At 41.9% G+C, this 23,480-nt stretch overlaps 2 protein-coding genes across 9 annotated transcripts in view; both read right to left on the reverse strand.

Moving 5' to 3' along the window:
* Window positions 1–23,480, reverse strand: part of PLEKHB2 (pleckstrin homology domain containing B2) — a 457,251-nt gene that overhangs the window by 167,160 nt on the left and 266,611 nt on the right. The gene's annotated exons all lie outside the window — the stretch shown is intronic.
* The window catches only part of ARHGEF4 (Rho guanine nucleotide exchange factor 4), a 533,634-nt gene continuing 524,153 nt past the window's right edge, over window positions 14,000–23,480 (reverse strand). For all 8 annotated transcript variants that reach the window (XM_069063354.1, XM_069063355.1, XM_069063357.1 and 5 more), the window contains 4 exons: window positions 21,506–21,637; window positions 17,895–18,138; window positions 16,575–16,652; window positions 14,000–15,700 (listed from right to left, as the gene is read on the reverse strand). In XM_069063354.1, coding sequence (XP_068919455.1) covers window positions 15,543–15,700; window positions 16,575–16,652; window positions 17,895–18,138; window positions 21,506–21,637 — 612 coding nt within the window. In that variant the 3' untranslated portion in view covers window positions 14,000–15,542. The remainder of the gene's footprint in view (window positions 15,701–16,574; window positions 16,653–17,894; window positions 18,139–21,505; window positions 21,638–23,480) is intronic.

The raw sequence follows: 23,480 nt of genomic DNA on the forward strand, positions 1-23,480 counted from the left end.
TTAAGTTTCTTAGTTACTCAAGGAGAGTATATATATTTTTTCTACTATGTACAAACACCCCCTCATTCCTGGAAAATTCATTAAGGTGATTTGTGACATCTGGAACAATTCCCCACCCGGGTCTATGTTGAGATCAGGGCTAAGTTTTGGAAACAAGGCATAACCCCGAAGAAGACTGGTAACTCCAGGGATCTTCCCTCACCCCCTAACCTGTTTGCCTTTGAGATATTAATTAAGGTGGTGATTTCTTTGACTTCCGGCATCTCCTTTCTGCAAATTTTCCATGATTTCACAATGCCCTGAAATCACATTTTTAGAGTATGATGTTAGGGGAGAGAACACTACAAGTCAGGAGAAAGGAAAGGACACAAGTATTTACTAAGTGCCTACTATATGCCAGTCCCTGCCCTAATACTTTTATAAATATCTCATTTGATTGTCACAACCCTGGGAGGTAGGGGCTTTATCCCCATCATACACTTAAGGAAACGGAGGCATACAGGTTATATGACTTTCCTAGGGACACATACCTAATAAGTGTCTGGGGCTGGATTTGAACTCCAGTCTTCTGACTGCAGACCCAGCATACAATTCATGCTCTACCACTTGGATACCTTTTATGATAAATGATGGTGTATAATGAGAGATGTAACTTCTGTTAACTTAGGACACATGCCTGGTTACATGAATGATTAGAATAATAATACGACGGTAGGAGATGAATATATTGAGAAAGGCAGTTGGCCTGGAGTCTTGGCCTGGCTGGGCCGAGGACTCCTATGACATCAAGTAAGGCCCTTCATCGTTATCATCCTCATTGTTAACAAGAATTTAGCAAGTGTCGTGTTAAGCATGAGGGACGCAAAGGTGAAAACAAGGTCCCTGCTCACAGTCCAGTGGGAGTTCTGTACAGTAGTTGGTGTTTGTGTCTTCTGTCTCCAAAATAAGACAGAACTTGAGTCTGTGTAGATCTAACATGCAATATTTCTTTTATTGTCTCTCTACCTCAAATATATTTTGCTTAACTGTCAATAATTTCAGTCCTTTTTGATTGTATGTGTGGTTATCTTAAGATGGAGTGCATTGCTTTTCCTAACCTTAGCACTGACAAGTGGGAAACATCTCAGCTCTCAGAAATTACCAAATACTCCAAGGCAAAGAATGTTTTCACATTTTCTTTGTGCGCTTTGGTGATCCTTCCGTGATCTTTGTGATCTTGGTCTCTAGCCCTAGCAATGACATTTCCACCCCTCTTCTACTGCCATAAGTGTAATAAGAGGCAGGAATGGGAGGTTAGGAATAATTTGATGAGGCAGTAGAACTTGTAAATAGAAGTAATGCTAATACTAACGAGATTTATTATTGCTTTGCAGTTCTTAAATCTGTTCTCACAAGAAGCCAGTGAAGTAGATAGTGCAAGTGTTATCCCCATTTGACAGAGGAAACAGAGAGGGTATTTCTAGAGAGGATAAACTTATGCAGGATCACAGAGCTATTGCCAGGAAGTAAACAGAGGAGATAGGGAAAAGACAACCCTGATCCTTTGTCAATGCTAGAGGGCAAGAAAGGTTTTATGCTTTATTTTCATAGATCTTACACTCAGTATGTGCAAGCTTTTAATGTGGGCCTAAGCTTCCTCCTCAGTTTCACCTGCTGTTTCTGTTTCACAGTGGTTGTGAAAGTCTTCAACATAGTTAAAAAGTACTATGTAAATTTTCATCAGTCAAATATCCACCAACTAGTATAAGGATTAGTACAAAACAACAGGGATTGGAGAGAGAAGTAGTCACATAGGTAGGAGAGAGCAATGTCATGAAAAGACACAAGAGAGAATCAAGGAGAAGAGGGTGATTGAACAGTGTCAAAGGCTACAGAGAATGAAGATTGAGAAAAGGCAGCTAAGAGGTCCTTGGAATTATAAAGTCAGGGGCCAGATTGTAAGCGGTTAAGAATAGAGTTGAGAGAGAGCGGAGTTACCTATTGTAGATGGTAATTTCCCAGAGATTAGCTATAAAGCTTAGAAGAGATAGAGGACAGTAGGGGTAGAGGGATCAAGTGAGGCTTTTGGGGGGCAGGGGAATGAGGACACCAATAAGTGATAGCATGGGGATAACAGAGGTGGCAGTCTGTTAGAGGAGATGGATTGGAATGAGGTTGCTTGAATAGGCAGAGGGTTTAGTCTTGGTGTGGATTAAGCTCACTTCATGTGAGATGGGTGGATGAGGAGAGAGTCAAAGCCATATAGTGAGAGGGGATGAGGAAGAGTAGCCAAGAGGCAGCTCATGGCATATGGCCTCAGTTTTTTCTGTAAAATATTCTCAGCTAAGAAAAATGTGGGAGGGGAGTCATGGGAGGTTTGAGGAAGGATGAAAAGGCCTGGAAAACCTGCCCTGAAAAGTAGGATCTAGAGTTGATAAAGGAGGTATAGTAGGATTGCTTAGCAGCAATGGAGGCCCAGTTGAGACCGTAACAAATCTGTAGTAGACTCAGTTGGAAAGTTTGTGTGTTCGACAAAATGGTGGGAGTGATCCAAGGCTGAGGCTCGTCAAGTTGTAATTGGTAAAATGATCAGGGGACTAGGAATTAAGAGGACAGTGTTGAGTTGAATTGGTTCAACAAGGGGTCAAGATGGGGAAAATAGAGTAACTAATTCAGGGGAGGTGGCTTGTAGAGAATTGAAGGGACAAGGGATTGGAGATCACAGTGCAGGCGAAGAATAGAGTTTTGTAAGGGAAGACAGAAGGAGGTGAATAGCCAATAGGTTATGGTTATATAATAGGATTTCAGAATTCTTGAATGCAGAGGTGGTACATTTGTGGGTTATGGCGAGATCAAGGGTCTGACCTGTGTGTAGGTTGAATTGGGGTGGAGGGCTGTCCCTTGGGAAGTGAGCAGATTGAGGAACTGAGTTGGTTAGGGTGTTTGAGAGTCATTATGTATGTTAAAGTCCCCTAAGATGAAGGCAGGAGTTGGGGAGGGGAGAAAAATTTTGAAAATTTTGAGGAAGGAAGGTCATACAGCTAAGTAAGTGTATGAGGCCAGACTGAAACTCGGATCTTGCTGACTCCTGGGCTCAGTGCCACTGTGCTAATAGCATCTATCTTATACCCTGAAGTACTGGAGGCAAGGACCCAGGTGCACTTTCTGCCTGTCATTTGCTGATTTGCTGCTTGATGATGATTTTTGTGACTTAGGAAGGGAGGGAGGGAGGGAGAGAGAGTTCTTAACTTGGTTGGAGTCTGGAGCAGGAACTAGGTAGCATTTCTTTCTTCTTCCTCATGCCATCCTTTGTCATCATCTCTCTTCTACCCCACTCCCCAACCCCTGGGATATTCTGTAGTATACCAATGACTAATGACTTTCTGTTAATGTTAACTGATACTGACCTAATCTAACTTTCTGCTGACTAGCATCCTCACCCCCCTGAAGCTCAGCTCACCTTGCAGCCGTTCTTTCCTTGCGGATTATGGTTGATTGAGGTCCACTGACCTGCCAAATTATGAAATCAATGAAGTTTCAGTGAACCCATTCTCCTCTTTTATTGGCCTCCCTTTACATTTCAGGTCCCTATACATTTTCAATATCTTCTCTTCTTTCCACTTCTCCACCCTAGAAAAATACCATTATCTGTCATTTACACCTTAGTGTGAATGAAGCTGAAAGGCCTTGGCCCAAGGAATTTGTGACTAGAATGAAAGACCCTCCCAGTTAAGAGTTCTAGGCTACAATTGATGAATGAGAGACTTTTAGGAGAGAATACTGACTTAATTACCATGAATCTGTAGGCCTCCCTTTCTTGCCTGTGGGGTCCTAAGAAAATTATAGATGTGAGAAAGACACTTTACTTTGTGACCTTCCTTCAACACTTTCCCTTCTATGCCACGGCTCATACCCAGCCTCTTAGGAGAGTCTTGGCCCTTACACTCTATAGAAGGTGATTTGGTTCTGGGACTCCTACTTTCTTGTCAGCAGCATTAATTAACTCCAATGTTAGTGATAAATCATAGTTGTGTGGGAGATAATAGCTTACATTTACAGCTAGTTAAAGGTAGCATGCTGATTGTTTACAGGCATACCTTAGAGCCAGCTGTCATAGGATTATAAATCTAGGGCTGGAAGGGCTCTCACAGACTATCTAGTCCAATCACCTCATTTTACAGATAAAGAAACTGAGACCTAGGGAGGTTAAGTGATTTGTCCAAGGTCACACAGGTATTCTTGTGTTGGAAGTGGGATTTAAACCCAGGTCTTTGGACTTTTTTCAAAGCCAGTGCTTTTTTCTAAGTGCTGCAGCTTCCCAATAACATTACTCTGAACCCAGTTAAATTCGTCAGGGGTGGCTAGGTGGCACCGGCCCTGGATTCAGGAGGGCCCGAGTTCAAATCCAACTGCAGATGCTTAACACTAGCCATGTGACCTTGGGCAAGTCACAACCCCAATTGCCCTACCCTCCCCCCTCCAAAAAAAAAGCAAAAAAAAAAATTTAAACTTCAAAAAATTCTTCTTTTCATCAATGTGGGGACTCTTGCTGACCCAGGTAGCCTGGATAGTTTTCATAAGGTGTAGCCAAAAAAATTAACTGCCTGCCAACCTTCTGGCAGTGGTTGTTTCCAAACTAGGCTAGGCTTGTGGACAACTAATCTCCAGGACAAGGTCTTCTTCCTCAATGCCCACTCCTCCCAATGCATTTATGAACACTATTTGTCCCCTTCTAGCCAAATTGGACCACTCACTATCAGTCTCTTTTGTAATATTATCCATCTGCCCTTGAAGCCTTTCCAGTGGGTGAGATCCTGCCCAGAGCCTATTCACAATAGCGGTGTCCTTTCAGGACTCCAGGACCACCTTGTCTCCATGTATCAGATAATACTTTAATGTAGGATAGTAAAGTCATGAAAACTGATGTTATTATGGTTTGGTTACTTGCCCATTTGTTACTGCTACTAGACGATAATTTTCCCAAGATCATGTTTTCAGGGAACAGATTAGGTGGATTCTTCCTTTTTAGATATATGCATTACAGAGAACATGGTGTTGTGGAGAGAGGATGTGTCAGATTCTCTAACATATACTGGTAACGTGACCCTTAAGGAAACCCTATAACCTACCTCTCCATGCCCCAAGGAACTCTAAGACTACAAGTTACAGTCATGTTGACAATCCTCATTCAGTGGAGGAAGTTTCCATACCAGGAGTGACCCCCTTCATAGATGAAATAAGTCTTGATAACATTTTATTTTATATAAAGAAATTAGTTTATGTGTATACGTGACATATACATGCATATGCATGCACACACATGTAACAATGTAAACATTAGAAGAGATTTCATAGGCGGAGAGAATTCCCTCTGCCAATGCTGATCAGTACCTTCTCGACCACTTGTAGTCTTAAAGAGGTTCCCTGGAACATTGAGAAGTGACTCACCTAGGGTCATATCAGAGATAGGATTTGCACCTGGATCTTTTGGACTCTCTAAGACCAGCTCTCTATCTTATATCCTCTATGCCACTTGTTGGCCATCTCATCATACTATATTCCAGTCATCATTCCCCTCACCCCAGAATGCAACTTTAGATTTATTTTTTCCCCAGGGCTTCTTTACAGGCCCCTGTTGCCAATTCCCAAACATCTCTGCCTCTATTTTTGTGCTTAAACCTTCCTTTTACTCCCCTCATCCAGCTCCCCTTTATTTACTATCTTTGCATAGAAAAATGTATTAGAATGTAAATTAGAAAGTAAACATTAGAATGTAAACTCCTGGAGGCCAGGGATTGTCTTGCTTGCTTTTATTTGTAGCCCCATCACTAAGTGTTTAATATATGCCTTTTCTATCTAAAAATTTATCTCTCTCTATGCCAGGGATCCGCAACCAGCCCTCTACCTATATTTGTATAGCCCATGAGCTAAAAATTGGTTTTTAAATTTTACAATATAAAGAAACTTTATTTAAAAAATATAATCTATTCTTATTTCAAGGGCTATGCAAAGACAAATAGCAGTCCTGTTTGATCCACTGGTGACTGTCATTTGTCATAGGAGACCCCTACTCTTCACTGTGCTGGCTCATATACTGTATGTGAACAAAATAAATTTTGTGTAGGTATTTGCCTTGATGGAAGGGACTGTGAAATGAAAAATCCTCTGAAATTCTATCACAATTACCTGAAACAATCCAATATATCAATATTTCTATGTTTTCATGATTTCTTTGATAATTCTGAGGATGCAGATCAAAATCTATCTGTATATTCTTATCTAGTGCATGTCCTCTAGTCCATTTTTGTCCATGTCCTCCTATAAATAAATCTTCCATGGATCCAATGCTCAGGAGATCTTCCTGTTTACTTTTTAACATTTGCTGGGGAGCAAGAGGGAGTGCAGTATTCAATCTGGCCACCTATTTAACCTTGTTCTTGGTGCATGACAAGCTCACCTCTTTTACTGAGCAGATTATTTCCCATTTATCTTTTATGTGTAATTTCTTGCGCACTGTGACTTGTGTTGAGATAAAGTCCAACTGCCTTAGAGCATGGATCTTTTTTTGGAGGGGGGAAGGTAGGGCAATTGGGTTAAGTGACTTGTCCAAAGTGACATGGCTAGTTTTTGTGTTAAGTGTCTGAGGCCACATTTGAACTCAGGTCCTCCTGACTCCAGGGCCGGGGCTCTATTCACTGCGCCACCTAGCCGCCCCTGGCGTAGAGCATGTTGCTGATAAAAATTTTCCAATGAAAAGTGCCTTGTTGGGCTTGGGGTGGCTTCTCTTTCTGTCCCCTTTCCTCCACACACTCTTAGGACAAGAGGGAGGGTTGGGAGGGGAGGTCAGGGCCAGTTCCACTGGTTTGAATTTCCCAAGATATTCCCCTCATTCCATGAACCTAAGAGCATGCGCTCAGAAAAAGATGAACACAGTAAGGCTCCCTGAGCCCTTATTCTGGACTTAGCCCAAGGGTCACTCCAGGTCCTCTTCAGGGTGGTGGAGACTGCAGTGGTTACTGCCTCCCTCTGGGGATAGTGTATGATCACTCCTACCTCCAGGGAGGGGAGGATAATGCTGCAGCCTAGCCTCAGCTGTTCTCAAATGTCTGACTGAGAGGGGTGAGGAGAAAAGCCTGGTTAATATTAAGATGTGTGTCTATGTTTCCCTCCACCCCTTGGGGCTCCAGGTCTGGGATCTAGAACTTTAAAAAAAAAAACCTGCTTTTGCATGTTGTCAGCTTCCTCTGCTCCTGTATCAGAGACTGTATCAAATCACTATAATAAAGTCAAAATAATTTGTATTGATTTACAGATGCTACAGAAGTAAATGGGCCCATGTTTAGGAGTTGGGTGGTTGTGATGCTTAAGGGTTGAGGCTGAGGGGTGGTCCAAGCATCAGTTTACCCTGATTATAAAAGTACCCCCATTGCCCTGTGATGCACTTGGGGTATTAGCCCCGCTTTATGGATAAGCCTGAAGTTTGAAGGAAATGATTTTTAGTGGCAGAGCCAAGACCAGAATTGTGACCATGTGCCTCTGGAGGGTTAAAGGGACTTCAGTGAGTCATAGAGGGACATAGTATCTTGTTAAGATGATATAAATTGCCAGGGTCTCTAGTTCCTTGCAAAAACTGTAGGTGCATCCTATCCAGGCTGGAAATTGGAAAAGTCAAGAGTTCTCCTTCCATCTTTAGGGAACTCTTTGTTTAAAAAAGAAAATCTTGGCTCAGTGGCCACTAATTTTTGTTGTTTGAAAAAAAAGGGGAGGGGCAGCTAGGTGGTGCAGTGACTGGCCCTGGAGTCAGGAGGACCTGAGTTCAAATCCAGCCTCAGACACTTGACACAATTACTAGCCTTGTGACTTTGGGCAAGTCACTTAACCCCAATTGACCTCCAAAAAAAAAAAGAACCTAGATGACATGTTGCATGTTAGATTCCTGTTTAACACACTGAGCCTAGCTCTGTTGCACAGCAATATATGGTACCCCTAGTCCCAACAAACCCTACCAAGATGTGTCCAATTGGTGGGTATTCAGGGCTCTTCAGACCATTGTTGGAGAAACAGCTTGAATGACAGAAGTACTCTCTTGGTAGATGAAGGGCAGTAAACAAAAAGCCCACTGATATAATCCTCCCTAGTAATATTCTAGTATACACTAACCGGGATCTGTCATCCCAGTGATGTGGTCATTTCCCTCCATGAAGATTGTAACCTATCTATATCACTTATCTTATATGAATGATGCATCCATACTTTCCCCAAAATTCCCCCCAGGGGCATGTCCAATGTAGCTGTGGCCTTCCCACTTGCGTTCTCTTACCACTGGAGCTCATGGGTTGTCCATTGGTTGTTCCTTGCTCTTACTCAGTGACTAGTCCATTTTTTCTGCAGCATGCATTTCTTTGATGATATCCTTTACACTACTTCTCTTGCATACTTTCTCATTTATAATGAGCATGGTAGCCTGCTCATGTTTACCATATATTTCTTCATCCTTTTGAGTGATGCTCAGCTTAAATTCATTATACACTGAGTATGGTATTTCCATTGTAGTCATACAATATCACCAGAAGAACTCTGATATTTTATAAAATGATGGGTCTTTGCTTCTGGGAGAAGTTTATGATCATTAAATGAACTTTGTAATTTCCCAAAGATAATCCAGCCTGCCCCTCTCCTCTTGTGTAATACTTAGCTGAGCTCATTGTACATGTGCAGTATCTATCCCAGATATATATATATATATATATAGGGCTAGACTACAGGGGTCAGCATTTTGCAGCCTGATGGCTCAATCTCAACTGCTCTCTGTTTTTACATTTTAAAATGAACTTGATTGATACTCTTGGGCCATACAGAAAAAAGCTATGAACTGGATTTTGCCTTCAGGCAGTAAGTTAACTGCTGGGCTAGATCATGTTGTTGATAAACCAGTCTTGCAAGTTAGTTTCCAGTTTGACTTACTAAGCTTATCTCTGTTGCCTAACCACAGATTATGCCTATCCTATAGTCTGTGGGATCTTATCGACCCCCAACTAGGTTATCCATCCAACTATTCATACTTTTGACAGTAAGTATTTTTCATTCACTTGGTCTTTCCTGCATGGATAGTTGGGCTAAATTCTTTTCGATAATCATGGATCTCATTGAGAAATTCCTTCAGTGTTCCTGGGCTCCACACAATCAGCACAAGGTCATAATGCCTGGAGGACCTCACCATCCACAGGGAGCCCCTTTCTGACCTGGACTCTACTGGAGTCCTCCTCTATGAAAGTGCTGGATGCCTTCGGTAATCATATCTCTCCCCCTTGTATGCCTACTTGACGTTAGTAATGAGGGAAATCAAATACATCCCTGTTGTTTTATCTTTCAAGGTATCTTGGATGATGATGCAAGGGAGACACCTCATTGGAGGAGGGTCTTTAAGGGACTTAAATACCAGTTTTACAGTTAAACATACGGTGGGATCTTGTACATATTCTCTGTACCTTTTGGTCAGTCGCGTGATTGTGACACAGTAGACACATACATAGAGACATACAGACAGATGTAGTAGAATAGTAGAAGAGACACATGTGCATTGTAGAGGGAAGGTCCAGTGAAATGGTTTGAATGGCCTTAAGCTGAACTGTACTGAACTGCAAGAGAGGCCCAGTAGCACTCTGGTGAGGGATAGGTCTGCCATTTTGGTACGTACAATAGGTAGCCCCGTTTCTTTGGGTCTCCAAGGCTGTCATTAAGAGCATCATCATGAATGCCGCCTATTTGAAAGGGACTACAGCTTCCCCAAGTGAAACACTTGGTAACTCCATAGTTACCGGTCAGCTCTGTCTCAGGGATTTGTTGTAAGACTGGAAGCTGGTATATATCCTCTGTGAAGCCTTCAAGGGCAAGTCCTCCAGCCGTGAGTTCTCCCCCTTCCCCAGAAATTCCAAGAAGACTTTTGTCGGATCTCTCTGATTTTTATCTGACCCTCTTGACTCCCTACTTTGTATTTTGCTTATCTGTGTATACAGTATGATCCTTTCCCCCAAGTAGAGGGCAAGTAAGTTCCTTGAGGACTGGAATTGTTTCACTTTTGTCCCTATATCTCCTGTGCTTGAACTTTACTGAGTTGAATTCAATGACCTGGACATGGGTTCCTGAACATTAAAAAAAATCTTTTGATAATTGATATTGTATTGATAACAATACAATAACAGTAACTATTGATAATAATACAATTAGCTTCCCTTATGCTTCTATGTATTTCTATATTTATTCTGAGAAGTCCACAGGCTTCACCAGACTGCCCAAGGGGCCCATGACATAGAAAAGGTCAGGAACCCATGATCCTAGAGGGAGGGAGGAAAAGGAGGGAGAATAAGTAAAGAATCATCAAAGACAGACTCAAGCTTCTGTAGACGTCTGGCAGTGGTTTAGAGGTCTGTATCTTGGAGGTCCTTGACCTTACTGCCTTCTGAAAGCAGGGTGTCTGGTGCACCACACACTTTGTTTTTCGGTCTAGACCTGTGATTTTATTGGTCTAGGGAATTCTGGTGATGAAACTCACTCTACCAATGTAGATAGGTAACTATTGTACAACCTATAGTCTTAGCTGTCTAATATGGAAGAGGTAAAGTAACTTGATCACACAATCAAATATGTCAGAACCGGGTCTTCCTGACTCTGAGGCCAGTCTACTGTCCACTGTGCCATAATGTTTCTGAAATGATATGCTATTTCAAAAACTACATGTGTATATATGTACACATCCATAATATATCAGCGAGCATTTATAGAGTGCCTACTGTGTACCATGCTCAGTTCTTAACATTGGGAATGCAAATACAAACTATACCATCTTTACTCACAAAAATTTATACGTGGCTAGTAAACTTTTTGTTTTTACAGGAGCCCTGGAAGGCTCTGGAATGATCTTTGTTGATATTTGTACTTATTACTAAGACATACCGTCATTCCTGATCAGTCTGTGCTGGGAGACTTAGGCAGGCCACATACAGGATGGGGAAATGGGTAATGAAAAAAATCATATATTTGTACCTTCCTTCCTTCTCCCATCCCCAACATCTTAATACAGATAAGTTTAATTTAAGGGTAATTTTGAAAGGGAAAAGTGGTAACAGAAGAGCAATGGAGACCGAGAAAGGGGTTGGGTAAACTCCAACCTATTGCAATTGATGATAGTATTGTTCACCTGTCATTGGGTGGGCCTCAAAACTCGGGATCTGGAGCTATAATCCCAATTCATTCCTGGGAGGCAGCTTGTGGAATAAAAAGAACACTGAACTTGACGTCAGAAGACCAGGATTTACATTCCAGTTCTAATAGTTGCTAGCTCTGTGATTGTTGACAAGGCACTTAATCTCTGCACCCCAGTTTTCCCAGTTGTTAAATGGGGATAACAGCACATCTGCTGACTACTTTATAGCGTTATGGTGAATGTGTTTTAATACTATAAGTATAAGCTATTATTTCTATCCTATCCTAGCAGGGCTCTGGGCCTGCTATTAATGCATGCTAGCTAGGGCTGTGGTAGACCAACAGAAATGCAATTTAGATGTCCAAAAACCAGTTGCTCCTACAGGGCAAACTTATAGCCTGGCCTTCAGCTTGCGCTACTCCAAACTGACCCTTTCCTCTCCAACTTTATTTCTCAACTTTCCATTCAAAGAAAACCTCATTTGTTGTTTTACATGATTAAAAATGCATAACCTGTATCAGATTGCTTACCATCTCAGCGAAGGGGGACAGGAGGGAGGGATAGAATTTGGAAGTCAAAACTTAAAAAAAATGTTAAAAATTATTTTAACATGTAATTGGAGAAAAAAATAAATTATTATTTAAAAAATGAAGGAAATCTCACTTGTCCCTATGAAAAACCATGGTCATTTCTACCTTCTCCACCTTGGCTAGCTGATGTTCTGCTACCTGCAATATTCTCCACACCTTAATTCCTCTTTATTATCTATTCAAATCCTACCTATTCTTTAGGGCTCATGTCAAATACTGTCTCTTCCAGGAAGCCTTCCCTGATTATTCGATCTACTTTGATCTCCCCCCTCCCTTTTCTGAATTCAGCAGATAAGTGGTATACTAATTATTTTTATTATTTATTTTTCATAATAATAAATTATATAAGTTATAATTTATTATTATCCTCTCATCTTTTCACCGGTGTTAGTTTTTGCTCCCTTTAATTAGACCATAAACTTGTTAAAGGCAAAGAACTTATGCCTTTTTTTCTACCCCTCACATTATAGGTCTGGAACATAGTTGGTAGTAAACAAAGAGTTGTTTTTTAAGTGAAATAGTGGAACTAACTCAAGGTGATGTCTTCTGGTGCTGATTTTCAGATATGGAATTGACTGTTTCAAGATAGGCACCAAGGAAGTAATTCATTCCTATTGACTAGTCAAGGAACAAGATAGACCCTTAGGACCCAACAGCCTGATGAACCATGAATCATCTGCTAGATGGCACAGTGAGTAGAGTGCTGGACCTGGAGTCAAGGAGATCTGAGCACAAATCTGACCTCAATCATTTTATTTGCCACTGGGGAAATCATTTAAATTTTGTCTGCTTCAGTTTCCTTATCTGAAAAATGTGGATGATGATAGCACCTGCCTCCTAGGGTGGTTGTGAGGATAAAACGAGATATTTGTATAAATTACGTTGCAAACCCTAAGGTGCTATACAAAATGCTAATCATTATTTCTGTGTCTACCACCAGACCCTTATCACTTATTCCTGAATTAATGCAAACACCTCGGGTATGATCTCTCTCTCACTCCTTCACTCCATCCTGCATCCTTCCCCTTCAGGAACTGTATGTGATGCTTTATGGTGCACTCACACATAGGAAAAAATACCCTTCAAAATCTCATGTTTTAAAACTTTTCTGCTTTGTTCAAATGTGTTTAAAATATTTATATGATAAAAAAAATCATTTAGTTACTTTAATGAGTAATGAGAGCACTTCTTAGCAAGGAATTATTCCATTGAAATGAAACTTTGATAGAGGAGGAAGAACAGAGCTAAACTGCAATTGTTGGGGAGAAATGCATGGGAAACAGACCATCATGGATGAAAGTTAGAAAGATGTAAATTATGGCTCAATTTGAGGAAAAAGCTTCATAAGTATTACAGTGGTCCCAAAGTAAAATGTGCTGCCTCAGGGGTTGGTGAGCACCTATTACTGGAAGTCTTTAAACAGAAGCTGGATCCCTTCTGGGGGTTGTTGAAGTAGGGATTCCCAAATAAGTATAAGTTAGGCCTAAGATGCCAAAGATTACTCTTTCTAATGCATTGCTTTCCTGATATCACCCCTCCTTAAAAACCTGTCATGGCTACTATACTGATCCATGGTTTTTTTTAGGTTGGCATTCAAGGTCCTTTGAAATCTGGCCTCAACTAATGTGTGCAATTGAATTGAATTACTTCCTGCTACTTGCCTCTGTTTCTGGCAGGCTAGCTAGGCTGGTTGAACATACCAGGCTAATTCCTATCTCTGGGACTTTGCTCATGAGATTTCCTCTTTCTCCCCTGGTGTGGCCACTTGGAAAGCACTCTTCTTTCCAAACCTGATCTGACCCATCTTTTAAGATTTGCCTCAGTTCCCACCTCGTCCATGAAGCTTTTCCCACACCTTTCCAGTCAGCAGCCATTTCTCCCTCTTCTGAGATTTTAAAAGGATTCTCTCTGACATTTTTTTGCACTCAATCAAATGCTTCTTTCTATTTTATTTAACTGCTTCCTGTGTTAATTTTGTCTCCTTGAGACTATAGAGGCACAGCTTGCAGCTTGTCTTCCCCTAATTGCCCAGCACAGGAATGGACATACAGTAGGGACTCAATGAACATTTGATGGACTGGCTTAAGAACAGATTATTTACCAGAATGGGGTTTCAGCAGACATTGGCATGTGACCATTCAAGGGTCATAGGGAGAAGGGGGGAGGACCACGCAGAGGAAAAAACACAAATACCAACAGGAAAGACAGAAACACGATGACTGGCGTGTCACTTTTCATAAGTTTCTTTATGAAATTAAATGTCGCCTCTGGTTTGGAGAAAGGCATAGTGCAAGAATGACTTTTTTACATGCTATACTGAATTCATGGTATCCTTGGACATCCAAATCCAAGTTCAATGACCGTCTGTCACCACCACCATCTCAAACCCCCACCGCTTCTTACTGGGTGGAAGCCTGTGCCAGCCTCCAAAAGTCATTTCTTCTAGGATTATGCTTGACTCCCACCTCCCCAAATACCTTGGGCGCTACAGAATTCAGTCGTTATGGCTTCTAGCTCTCACTATGGTAAGGCAAATCTTTTTCTGTGACTAACCACGGATTAAATAAATTCTATTTCTCCTTTGTTAGAAAATCAAACCGACCCCTCCCCCCACCCTCAAAAAACCAACATCAACAACAAAAAATAACGGAAACAGGCATGAGAGTCACCAACAGCTGACGAGACAGGTTACAAACCTTTACAAAATACACAGCTGACTGTATTTGTTTTTGTTTTCTTTTGACCATAAATAAACACATTACAAATGAAGAGGGCATTTTCATTGGCCAGGAATGGAGCAGTGTCGCGAAGGGTAAGGGAGAGAAAGTCAAGAACAGCTCTGATCCAAGATTTGCTTAGGCACAGTATTCCATTTCCTAACTTACCTAACTCAGAGGGGAAAAACACATCGGAAACTAGGTTGTAAGCTTCTTGTACTTTACTCCATGCGGTAGCTGAATGATACCATTCAACATGGACTGGGGAGGGGCTTACCCCATAGCTGGGGAAAGTCAGAAAGAAGGTAACAAGGGTCAGTGAGACATATACAAGCCTTGTCTAGGCAGACAGAAAAGAAGGCCAAATGATTGGTTACACCTGCTAAGAAACCACTGTGAGGCCACAGGAGAATTTCCAAAGAGGAAGGAGCCTGGGATTGACCCTTGAATGAAACACAAGATAGAAGTCAAATCAAGGAGAACCCATAGTTCTGAGTATGCTCAGTCAGTGCCAGATGTTGTTCCAGGTGGGGCTCCTCAGGGCCAGTGAGGAAGGTCAAGAGGGTGGCCAAACCAGTTAAAAGTTAGAGTCCTTTTGGTGGGCCAATGGTTGGGGGAAGAGGATGAGAGCTGCCCCATAGTCCCCAGCTCGGTGGGGCAAAGGGGCAGTGCTGGTAGGGCGGCTAAGAAAGATCCAACACAAAGGCCAGTCTCTGCAAGGGGATCCTTGGGGGGGTCCGTGGTCTGGTTGAGGATGATCTTCCCAGCTCGCCCTTAATGTCAAGGAAGTAAAACAACAAAAAAAGGCACCAACCCCGATGACACCAAATTGCTGCCTCCTCGACTTGGGAATTCAGTTTGCAAAATAAATAGGGAGAGGAGGGATGTGGAGCTGGGGACATGGGGGGGAGGGAGACTCAGGAATGGAGCAGAGAGGGCTGGAGGAGCCGGTGATGAGTCCATTTGGGGCCGATCCTTAAAGTGCTTTATTGGAAGGGGTGAGGAGAGGGGAGATGTTGAGGCACGGGCACAGGGGCCGCCCCCTCCAGCTGGTCACTTGCGGAAGGGGGTCAGCCTGCTGATATTCTGCCAGAAGTTTGATGGCTTCCGCTTGGGTTCTGCCAGCATGAAGACTTGCTGCTGTGGGAGGTTGGCAGGCAATGTGGGATGCTTCTGGCGCATCAGGAAGTCATAGTAAGGCCGGTTCACGGCTGTGAAAAGGAGGAAGAGGAAAAAAAAAACCTCAAAAAGTCACAGAATATTTCTCAGTTGGCAGGGACTTTGTTAGATGATATTGATCCAACTCCTTCATTTTACAGATGAGGAAGCAGAGAAGGGAACTGACATGCCCAAGGTCACAGAGATATGCAAACCTCTGCCTAGAGTTGGAGGGAACTCTCTTTGGGAGAGAAGAAGAGTCAATGGGTTCTTAGGGGAAAGAACCATTATCTGGAATCAAAGGATCTGGGTTCAGATCTTAGCTCTGCTACTTACTATGTGTGAGGCCGTGGGCAAATCACTTCCCTTTTCTAGGATCACTTACTTATTGATAAAAGGAAAATTTTTGGGCTGGATCATCTCTAGGGTCCTTCTGGCTCTAAATCTATGATCTCATGGAAGTAGAGGAATCTGCCAAAGAAGCCCTTCTCTGAATCCTCTAGTAAGCGCACATTACTCTCTCTCTGTGTACATATTACATTATATAATTATTAACAATAATAAGTTTTCTATTTTATGCATGGAATACATACATATGTCATGTATATATGTCATCCCTTCCACTTCCAAACTTACTTTGTTTTATAAGTTGGGGGGGTGTTAAAATATTTTGGTTTTGCTTGAAGTGAGGCTAACCAATAATATCAAAAGTTTAGCAAAACTGACTTCTATGACTTCTGCAATAATATAATATAAAAGGATCAATGGGAATTACATATAGAAACCAAAGGTTATGACAAGTTTTAGTGACTTTGTCTGGGGGGGAGGTGAGGAGATGATAGACGGTTGATGGACTAGGGCTGTGGAGTGGGGGGGGGGGGCACAAGTTCTATGAACACAGGGCACTTCTGCTGGTTCTTCACTCACCTTTGGGTTTCCCACTGGACTGTTGTTTGTTTGCATTCAGCATGGCCTGTTTCTTCTGTACCTCTGTGATGGAGAAGCCTGAGGGAAAATAGAGAGGAGGTCAGAGGGTACCCATGAGAGACCTCATCTCCCACATAGCCAAAGCAGTCAAGAGGCATGCAGAGACCAAGTTATTAGAACTTCAGACCAGCTCCAGCATGCCGCCTTAAAAAATTTTCCATGACTCCCATATTTCTCCTCATTTCTAAGCAAAGTCTCAATTCTCCTTTTTTAAATCCTACCTTCCTCTTGTACATCTTTTTCTTCTCCTTATACCTTACATGTTTCTATTGTGCTTTAAGGTTTTGAAAAGCACTTTCATCCCTGAGGCAGGTCATGTAACTATGATTATGCCAATTTTACAGATGAGAAAATAGAGGTTCAGAAAACTTTTTTTTTTCAGAGGAAGGTGTTTATTTACACTTCCAGCAAAGAAGCAGGTGGGGTGCTCCCTAGGGACACCCCGCCAGAAAACTTCAAAAAAGACAGATGATTCAGGGAAGAAGCATCTCTTGTTTTACATGGTCAGTATGCTTCTTCTAAAAAGCTGCATTTAGCCCAGACATTTGTGAACCAAATCACTTTTAAAATACAACACAGGAGAATGATATGGAAAGTTATTGCTGATTGTACTTTAGCACTCTCAACTTCTTTTAGACTTGGAGTAAGAAAGATTAGGACCCTTGATGGCCCTCTACTTATAGAGAATTAGAGAATCTCAATTCTCTTGTTCCCTTCCCGAGCTTGGATGGTTTCTTCTCCCATAGGAGGAATCTTTCCTTACCATCAGCCCATACTGACCTTTCTTTCCTCTAAGTTTCCCAAGTAATTATATCCTATGCCACATAACCTTTCTCAATAGCCAGGTGCTACATGAGTCTTTCTAGATTGCCCTCTACCTCCCAGCTCCTAGTGTCTCCCCATAAAATCACCTTAAGCCAATATGTGCCCATGTTTCTGTCTCTAATTGAACGTAAGCTCCTCGAGGACAGGAACTCCCTATTTCATGGTCTGTTTGTATTCTCAGGGCCAAGCACAGTGTCTGGCACTGTGGTTAATAAATGCTTATTTCCTTCCTTAAATGCCAAACAGAGGAGCTCATATTTTATCCCAGAAGCAAGAGGAAGCTACTGAAGCTTTGAATAGGAGAGTGCCATGGTTAGATTGTACTTTAGCACATAGTGAGTGCTTATTAAAGATGTGCTGACCAAGAAGCAGAGGTGTGCGGGTCTAGGAGTGCGGGGGTGGCACAGGGAGATAGGGGCAGGTGCTGGGTCATACCTGTCTCCTGGTCTAGTTGGACTTGTTTTCTCTCATTCTCAAAGGCCTTGAGCCAGCGCAATTTCTGCTCAGGTTTCTTAGCACAGAAGAGATGGCTTTCATCAGTAGAGCTGCAATGAAGCTTGAAGGCATTTTTGACACTGATGTTAAAGTCCTTGTCCTTCCCATCTTCCAAGTCCACGATCTCCATGTCATCCATGTTGATTCGGCCCTTGTAGTACAAGATGTCCCTCCGGAGAAGGTCCTGGGAGACATGTACAGTGGAGGCATTGAGGGCACATTCTTCATGGCTTGACTCAGAACCAACTAACTTTGAGCAGCTACCCCACACTGACCTCCCCAACTCTATTTGGTGCCTGCCCAGCCCCTGATACGAGGCCATTTTACTCAGAAGAATAGGTTTGCCTCACGTTCCTGTGTCATTCCTAAGGAAAGCATTGGGATGCAGTGGAAAGAATTGAAGATTCGGAGTCAGAGGGTTTGGGTTCATATCCTACCTCTGCCACTTCTCTGGGCCTCATTTTCCTCAACTGTAAAATGGACTAGATGTCTCTAAGATTCATCATACATTTAAATTTATGACTCTTCTGGTTTATGTAGTCAGAAACCAAAGGTAGGAGCTGTTTTTTTCCATATACCCTAACAAGGCCTGGTGAGGTAGGGTACAAGTATTATTTTCCCTGAAAATAAAACTGAGGTTGAGATTGTATAGATTGTGTTATGTCTTGACTTGAACCCAGGTCTCCTGATTGCCAGTCTTGTATTTTCCCTACTGCCCCATGCTGCCTCTGGGCTCTGCACATAGCAGATCATAAGCAGAAGCTTTTCACTTTTTGGGTGAAAGTCATGGTTTGTTTTCTGTCTCAATATTTACATCCTTAAACTAAACGGCTAAGTTGGTGTATGTCTTAAGAAAACAGAAATAACCTTAAATATTTACAACACTTTATATTTACTGAAACCTTCTCACTTGTATTTATCATCTCACAGATCTAGAGAGAGAAGGGGCCTTAGTCCAATGCCCTCATTTTACAGATGAGAACCCTGAAGCTCAGGGAGCTTAAATGATTTGACAGAGATGGGATTTGAAACCCAGCATCCTTTGACTCCAGAGCTGATGCTCTTTCTACTGTACTAAGGTCCCTTCTAGATCTAAATTTAAGATTTTATGACCCATGGGAACTTGAATCCTATTGGTAATGCCTTCAAAAATCCTGGGTCACCATGCTACAGTGAGCAAGGAGGCATCAGAGGAGGACCCGAACAGAGAAGCCAGAATATTACTTATTTCATGAGTTTGTGTCTTAATCTCCTTATTCAGTGTCCCCAGAATTATAGTTCAGTTTTAGGCTCCTAAAGCTTAAAACTACCCTAAAACTTTTAGGGACACCCCATATTTTATCCCACAAACCCTAGCGCAATTTTAGGGATATAGCAGTTAATAAATCTTTCCTGGTTGATAGACTGATCATGTTCAGAATCTGAAATATCTTCTAAGGGAGTAGCAGAGAGTTGAGTGTGATTTAGTGGAAGGCTTTCTTTATATTGTGTATAGGCAGAGGAAGAGGGAGCCCAGGAGAAATTATAGCTCAGGAGAAATTTCAGGGAGAATCTTGGCATTTAATTTTGGGTGAGCCTGGCTTCATGCAAAAGATATGTTCTATAATGATACCTTTAAAGCAGAAATGAAGATATTTCAAGATATTAGAACACATTTGCATTGTGTTCTAAGTTTCTAAAAAAAAAAAACCTCACAAACGTCAAATTTGATTCCCACAAAAACCTGCCCCTGTTTTTGTTCCCATGTTACAGACGAGGCTGAGGAGGTAAGTTAGGGCCCATAGTTATGGGCCCGCAGCTAGCAAATGCCAGAGGCAGAAATAGAAGGTAGGTCACTCTTGAATTCCAAGATCTATGCTCTTTCTCTGTCACATAAACTTCTTAGACTAAATACTATATTCCCCCGACTTACTCTTTCATTTCTGAGAAGCTTCTAGATTCACCTTTAAAGGATAGAAGCTCCTCTCACTTTAAGGTGTTAAGTTCTCTTCCCTGACAGACAACCAGTGTTTATGACAAGGATCTATATGAACAGGTCCACTAAGCTGAAAGATGCTTGTAATTAATTGATTTAGTCCTTCATAAAGGAAAAAAGTTATGTGATGTAAATATATTTCACATACATATCCATAGATATATTTGGGTAGGGGTTGTCTAGATGGGCCCATCAGTGTGGGTTCTCCCTGTTGTGTGGTTTATAAGTTCATATTTGATTCCCATCTACTAGATTCGCATAAAGCAAGACCCTCTTCTACTGGTTTCTTGGTATTTCTGTACATATTTAGGGCCATCCACTGAAAAAGGTCAGTCACCTTCAGTCTGCCAGATGAAGGGTGACTGAGATAATTATCTAAATTAATAATTGACTGGGTTTTTCCAAGCTTATCTCTGATTTCCCTTTATGAGATTGCTATCCTAGACATCTGGCCTCACTTTATGCATTCCAACCTCCGGTCTTTTGCTTAGACTAGGGGTGTCAAACTCAGTTCATGGGCAAGACTCTTCACTGCAGACTGATGCAGAATTAAAATACAATTAGGAAATGTTTAACAAAATAAATCAAACTACAAATACATCATAGCTCATGTTAATTTGCGATTTTCTAAATCAATAAATGGTTTGCAGGGATCTCTTTTTATCTGAGTTTGACACCATTGGCTCAGACCTTTTCTCCTGCCTGAGATACCTTCCTCACACATTCCTTTCTCTCTACCAAAATCGTAATGTCCTGTTTGTTGCTGTTGTTTGTCCTTCATTCTCGGAGAGGACCACAGCATCAGGAAGGTGATGCCATGACTTAAATTAGGAAGGGCTGTGCAAAGTCACCAGCCTCACTTTCTCCTCCAGAGTCACCGGGGCCCAGTGGCCAGAAACAGATAAGGATGACTAGAGATGGGCCTAGAGGCAGTGGGAGACTTTGGCCTTTTTAAGGTAAGGTCCTTCCCAGGTCTCAGTCTGACACATCCTTTAAGGCCTAGCTCAAGTTGTACCTTATTCATGAAACCTTTCCTCATTACTCCAGCTCACTCTCCTGAACTCCTATGGTGCTGTATTGGGCCCCTAGGATTTATTACCTCGTACCATTATTTAACTGTTTGACATTGACAGACAGTGAAAAGCATGCTGGGTTGGGAGTCAGAGAAACTGGGTTTGAATCTGGACTCTTCCCTGTTCTACCTGTGTGACCATGAAACACCATTTAACCTCTCTGGGTCTCAGTACCTCATGTGTAACTGAATGTGTTGGACTTGTGACATCTAAGGTCCTTCCAGTTCTAAATTTATTTTCCTATAATCCCATGTCTCATCGCAAATAAACTGTGAGCACCCTAAGATTAGGCATCCTGTTACTTCTCCTTTGTAACCTCTCTTGCTGTCTAGAATAAGGATCGGGACACATTCTTTGGCTAATTAGCCTGCCATCTGCTTAGTCTGTGAGAAAGCCAGCAGACCTTGCCTCTGAAAAGGGTGGAGCCAGGAGGCCAAGTGGAAGAGTTTAAAATCTCTGAGGAATAGATCACTTACCTGGCACAGACCTAGAGCCCCAATTACCTTTTTGCAGTAGATGAGTTGGTGGTCAAAGAGGAAAAACATTCTTTGTTGGCTCTTGGCTTGTGGCTGGGAGATTCTGGTTAATTCGCCAGAGTGGATGAGTTCAGAACTTCTGGCAAGTACGTCTTCACCCTGGTCAGGGCGAAGAAGGGATCGGTGAAGCAGACACCTCCCTACCCCTGATGAAGACCCTAACAATGGCTCAATGAAATGGGGACCCAGAATCACCAAGCTTCTCTCCTCACCTCCTCTAAGAAATTTCTGAACCACAAATCCCTCCCATGATTTTTAACTCCTATACCCCTTACAATCTAAACCACATAAATCAGAATGTGAGTATATTATGTCAAAAGTCATTCTTTCCTTGTTTCATATGAAAGGTAACATTCTCTAGTACAGGGACTGCATAAAGGCAATAAATAAGCTGTTTGACAAGAGGTGAATTTTTTGCTTGAACAAGAAGACTTAGAAATGAAGAAAGGGGCATCTCAAGTACACAAAAACTTTTGAAGATAGGATTAAAACTTGAGTATGTCATCTATATAGGGTCAACCTGCACAGGTTGATCAACAAGCTATCCTGATGTGGTGATGGTTTTTTGGGTAATCCCTTCTCCTGGTCAATATCTAGCCTGTCATGGCACCAGAAATGAGACCATTAAGCATCATTTATTAAACTTTATCTTTAGATTCTCTTCATAAATGCAAATATTTCCAGAAAGGGGAGATGGGGGTAGGTGGTATATCAAGCTGTTTAAAGTCATCCACACTTCTGGTGAATTAATTTACTAGGGAATTAATTCTGTCCCTCCCTATCTTCTCCCTGACCCTCTGGCTAGTTGTTATTGTTGTGGTCTAGGGGTCTTGAGAACCCTGAAATTCAAGAGCAAAAGGCACAGGTCTACCTCAAAAGAATTTGACCACTCAAGCTTTCTTTCAGTCAGAGACAAGGTTTATTAAAACACTGATTGCGGTGGGCAAGATTCCTAGTGAGTCTGCGCTATTTGTGATTCCAATGAAAGAGGGTCCGATTTTAAGAATCTGAGCAATTTAATGGGGACAAGATGAACATTTTTATACAGAAAGACTGTGGGAAGATCTTGATGGGAATAAGAAGTGGCAAGTAGCCTTGGACAGAGTCAGGTGAAGACAATGAGGGACACAATGAAAGGACAGTTAAAAGGATTATTGAGTGGGATGGGCTGTATGCCTCAGGAAAACACCAGAGATTTGGGTTCACAGGCTTTGGGGTCCAGGTCCCAAAGACATGGTCTTTTCCTTTTAGGGGTCCAGCACGAATCACATTCCCCATCATTATTAGGGTCCTATGGGAGTGAAAACATGGTTGGGGGGGGTCAGATGGGATAATTTGGAAGTCTTGGTCCCTGAGGAAGAGTCATTTTAGGGATAGTGAGAAGGGTCTCTAAATAGTCAGAGGGTAACATGATGGCACTGGAGGGAAGGGGCAGTGTTAGGCTAGAGGTGGGAGAGGTCCACAAAGGAAGAGAGGGGAGGTGGGAGGGAAAATCTTGTCAGCTTCACAATTTTGCTGAGGACCAGTCCTGTTTGAAGACATGGAAATGTATTTCTATGTCAACACCTTTAGCCTTAGGAATGTTCACCACTGAGTAAAGAATAGGAAACAATGGAATATCAATAATTAGCTTAGGACTGAGTAGATGGGAGATGGAGAAACGGACAAGCAGGAAAAAAGGAGAATTAAGAGCTTTTGTGACCTTAGAGCCTTTCTTGTCATCACCTTACCATTAAGAGGCACAAATGCAGTGACAGAAGGTCATGTGGATTATATTTATAAACTAGGTAATGTCTGCTATGGGAGAAGAACAATTAGAAAAACTTCCTGCTTAACTGTTCTCAAGCATAATCATTTATTTGTTTAAGAACTGCCTTTTTTTTTTTAAAGCCCAGTTAGCAAATGCAAGTAAAATTGCCTTTGGAAAATGCATTTACATTTC

This window comes from Petaurus breviceps, unplaced genomic scaffold, assembly GCF_028583685.1.
Source record: "Petaurus breviceps papuanus isolate PSGF00001 unplaced genomic scaffold, PetGlider_PUasm1.0 90556, whole genome shotgun sequence".
Lineage (NCBI taxonomy): Eukaryota > Metazoa > Chordata > Mammalia > Diprotodontia > Petauridae > Petaurus > Petaurus breviceps.